The sequence below is a fragment of the Bubalus bubalis genome, chromosome 18 (genome assembly GCF_019923935.1).
Source record: "Bubalus bubalis isolate 160015118507 breed Murrah chromosome 18, NDDB_SH_1, whole genome shotgun sequence".
Classification (NCBI taxonomy): Eukaryota; Metazoa; Chordata; class Mammalia; order Artiodactyla; family Bovidae; genus Bubalus; species Bubalus bubalis.
Genome location: NC_059174.1, coordinates 53,152,340 through 53,156,930, shown reverse-complemented (window position 1 = coordinate 53,156,930; position 4,591 = coordinate 53,152,340). Strand labels below are relative to the sequence as shown.

The window sequence follows — 4,591 nt, the reverse complement described above, 5'->3', positions numbered from 1 at the left end:
ATGGACCAGTGATCCCCACTCAGCTAGATGTTAACTGCACCCACTCAGATGTCACCCACAAGTTCACTCAGATAAAAATACCCGCCTTCACTCACACTAGTCAGATGTTACTCATTCTTACTCAAAAGTTACCCACTCTCTTGAATGATACCCATCCTCACCATATCATCCACACTACTCACATTCCCCAAATTTACTTAGAGGGTACCCACCTTCCCAAGTCGCTCGGAGAAGGCGATGGCACTCCACTCCAGTGCTCTTGCCTGGAAAGTCCCATGGACAGAGGGGCCTGGTAGGCTGCAGTCCATGGGGTCGCTAGGAGTTGGACACGACTGAGTGACTTCACTTTCACTTTTCACTTTCATGCATTGGAAATGGCAACCCACTCCAGTGTTCTTGCCTGGAGAATCCCAGGGACGGGGGAGCCTGGTGGGCTGCTGTCTCTGGGGTCGCACAGAGTCGGACACGACTGAAGTGACTTAGCAGCAACCTTCCCAAGTCGCTACCGGCACCCACTCAGCTGACGCCCAACCTCACTCAGCCGCCCCCAACGCCCACCCGAGGTCACCTCACCACTCCTTGTCAGATGCGTGGTGTTGTCGATGATTTTTCTTGTGCTTCCCGTTGCCTTTCTTGCCATCTCCAGCCTTGCTCTCCTTCTCTGGGGAGTCCAGAGGTGGCACTTCGACCACTCAGTTGGTGGTCCCGGCCCCCGGCTTCTTCCCTGGCCCCTACACATAGCACTTCCTGGCAGGAAGCTCTCTGGGGCCCATCACTGTTGGACGCAGTTCCTGTCTCAGGATCCCGGACACATCCTCCACCGTTCTCGCCTCGCTCTGCATGAAGAGGGTTGGCTTGGTCAGGAACTGCTTCCGGGGCATGTAGATCACGCTCCACGTTCTGCCGTTGCTCATGATTTCCCCGGGGATCACGGCGTAATTGATGCCCTCAGCTAGCTTAAAGGTGGTTGCCCTAGAGCTCTCTTCTTCCACAAAGGCCTTTCCAGCCACTTCAAAGTTTTAGGGTGGGGGCGGGGGCTTATGATCTCTTCAAACTTTTCATGGTTGCAGTCTTCCGGGATACCTCGGATCATCAGGGACTTGTAACTGTTCACTTAAAGGGCCTGGCACCTATGCTCCAACAGTGTAATGTCCTTGCCCCCAAACAGCATCTTGCCCAGCTCTCCGAGGAGCAAGTATACCTGCAGGTGCACACCTGAGCTGCCTCGGGAATCAAAAAAATTATCCATGATGCCACGCTTAAAGGTGAAGGGAGAGGCCTCAGAGGGCCCAGTTTGTCCAGTTTGGTCAGAGATGCCCTTGGCCCTGCCCACAGGGCTGCAGGTGTCCAGCCTTCTATAATCTTCCTCTGAGGGGATGCTTGGGAATTCCTTAGGGACTTAAACAGTGTGAAGCAGGGGATGTGTCTGCCAGCGGTCTGGGGGATCCTGAGTCCTAGGCCAGGCTGCACCATGGAGGGTCTGAAGATGCTGCTCCCTCGTTCTTGGCGGTGGTCTTCAAAGGTCTTGCAGGCTCTGGCACTCTTAGCAGATCTGGGACTGCTGAACGTTCCGGGGCTGCTGCCACTGGGGTATCGTGGGTGGGTGTCCAGCAGGCAGGAAGGCTCATGCTTTGCCATTGGCCCAAAGGCTGCCCTCACCTCCCTGTGGCCTGGCGGAGATATGGATGCGGCCTCTCTCTGCACTAGCTCCCTCAGTGACGTCACCGCCTCCTGCTCCGAGGCCCAGTGGTCTCCATGGCAACCGTCAGAGGATTGCCTCTGCTCTGCCCAGTCGCGTAGAAATCAGAGTCCGAGGGGCTCATTCAGGAATGAGGGGGTCAGCCACCTGCCTTCAGAAGTACACTCTTTTCTCCCTTGAGAAACCGTCAGAGCATTGCCTCTGCTCTGCCCAGTCGCGTAGAAATCAGAGTCCGAGGGGCTCATTCAGGAATGAGGGGGTCAGCCACCTGCCTTCAGAAGTACACCCTTTTCTCCCTTGAGAAAATGACTGATTCAAGGAGTCGTGGGACAGGGAATATACAAGATGATCTTGTAACATTTGGGGGTCAGAAAGTAAGGAAATACTAAATGATGAAAACAGGTGGGAAGGGCACAGAGCCAGCTTGAAGCGCTCCCACAGGGCTCCTACGGGTCAAATCTGCACGTTTTGAGCATCAAGGTTATAAATGAGGGCAACAGATCATAGCCCCTTGAATAAAATAGGGATCCATGAATCTATGTGGCTATAAATAAATGGATAAATGGAAAGTTTGGTGGAAGAATGTGGGCTCTTACTTTTTCTTGTACAAAACATGAATCAAGAAGAGCAAAAATATCTTTTTCCCCCCTCCTGGACCACAGTGCCATGTGCGATCTTCCCAGACTGGGGATTGAACCTATGCTCTGTGCCCCGGGAACACAGAGTCTTAACCACTGGGCCACCAGGAAGTCCAGGAACAAGTGTGTTCAACTAAAAAGATCCTGCATGTCACAGTGAAGATCTCTCATTTGCAACGAAGATCCTGCCAGCCCCAACTAAGACTCAATGCAGCCAAATAAATAAATATTTTTTTTTTTAAAGAAGAATTCTAAGAGTTCTCAACACAAGGAGAGAATTTTTTTTTCTTTTCCTTCTTTTTTTTTTTATTGAGACGAGGTGGATATTGGCTGAAATTACTGTGGTAATCATTTCACAATACAGGTAAGTCAAACCCATATGCTGTACACCTTAAACTTATTCAGTGTGTGTCAGTCACTCAGTCATATCTGACTCTTTGTGACCCCGTAGACTGTAGCCCACCAGGCTCCTCTGTCCATGGGATTCTCCAAGCAAGAATACTGGAGTGGGTTGCCATGCCCTCGAGGAGGTCTTCCTGACCCAGGGATCAAACCCAGGTCTCCCAGTTGCAGGCAGATTCTTTGCCATATGAGGGAAAGAATCTCAGGGAAAGAACCCCTTGCCACAGGGAAGTCCAAAATTTATACAGTGATGTATGTCAATTATTTTTCAATAAAACTGAGGGGAAAAAGAGACTTGTAATAAAGATATTTCTAACTTTGCAAAAAACTTTTTTTGCCATGAATTTATGAATCCTTGGGGCACCATTGCATATCCCTGGGTTTACGCACATTCCAAGTTGAGAGGGAGGGGCCCAAATGGTTCAGTTATTGGGTCCACCAATATTGCCTAAGAAGTCTCCCTGTTCCTGGCTCCAGGCGACGTGTTGGGCATATTTGAGTGAATGAAACAAGCTCTGCTTTTAGGAGCTTAATCCAGTGGTTATGACTGGCCAGGCCAGCCTGTTTACAGCCAGAGAGAGAAACACTATAATTATCACGACTATAATATTCTGATCCTTGGTGTAGGGTGTAGAATACAGAGTATAATAATTGGGACATGTTTTGCTGAGGTTTAAAGAAAGAACTAAATAAAATATTCTGGGGAAATTTGAGCAATGAATCCTATCTGGACTCACCTGGGAAGGCTTCCTGGAGGAGGTGACACTGGAAGGGATCTTGAAGGACACATATAATAACCACAACAACAGTATTGTTTTTAAAATGTGTCATTACTGCAACTTACATAGGATATGCTGCATGCCAGACAACATTCTAAGCCCTGCATCTGTCATTTAATTTTTTTAACCACTTTTTAAAAAATTCAAATACAGTTTATTTACAATGTGGTGTATGGTATAGCCATAACATGGAATATTATTCAGCCGAAGGAAGGAATGGAATTCTGATACATGCTTTAACATTGATAAGCCTTGAAGACAGTATGCTAAGGCAAAGAAGCCAGACACAAAACACCACATGTATATGATTCCATTTATATAAAGTCCAGGACTTCCCTGGTGGTCCAGTGGTTAAGACTCTGTGCTCCCAATGTGGGGTCATGGGTTCAGTCCTTGGTCAGAGAAGATCCTGCATGCCATGCAGTAAAAAAAAAAAAAAATTCTCCAAAATAAGTAAAGCTGTAGAGATATAAAATTGATTAGCAGGTGCCAGGAATTGAGGGAGGGGGGAATGAGGAGTGACTGCTTAATCAGTATCAGATTTCCTTTGGGGGTGATTATAATTCTTGGACTAGATAGAGGTGATGTTTGCACAACATTGTGATGGTACTAAACGCCACTCATGTGCACTTTAAAATGGTTACTTTTAAGGCTTCCCTAGTAGCTCAGTGGTGGAGAGTCCTCCTGCCAGTGCAGGAGAAGCAGGTTTGATCCCTGGTTCAGGAGGATCCCACATGCTGCAAAGCAACTAAGCCCATGCATCACAACCACTAGGCCTGTGCTCTGGAGCCCAGAACCGCAACTATGGGCCCATGTACCACAACTGCTGAAGCCCTGGAGCCCCTGCTCTGCAATGAGAGAAGCAACTGCAATAAGAAACCCACGCACCACATGAAGAACAGTCCCTGCTCGCTGTGACTAGAGAGAAGTCCTTGCAGCAACGAAGACTCAGCACAGCCAAAAATAAATAAAGTATTTTAAAAATAAATAGAAGTCATACATGCTTAACAATGAAAGTGAAAGGGCTTCTCTGGTGGCTCAGATGATAAAGTATTTGCCTGCAATGCAGGAGA

General features: G+C 48.2%; 1 protein-coding gene across 1 annotated transcript; it reads right to left on the bottom strand.

The window, feature by feature from the left end:
* Positions 1–375: 375 nt before the first annotated feature.
* Positions 376–1,686, bottom strand: PNMA8C (PNMA family member 8C). The gene is given in 2 exon segments (XM_044931860.2): positions 376–1,039; positions 1,042–1,686. Coding segments are annotated over 2 exon segments (678 nt in total). The 5' UTR covers positions 1,250–1,686; the 3' UTR covers positions 376–569.
* Positions 1,687–4,591: the final 2,905 nt, after the last annotated feature.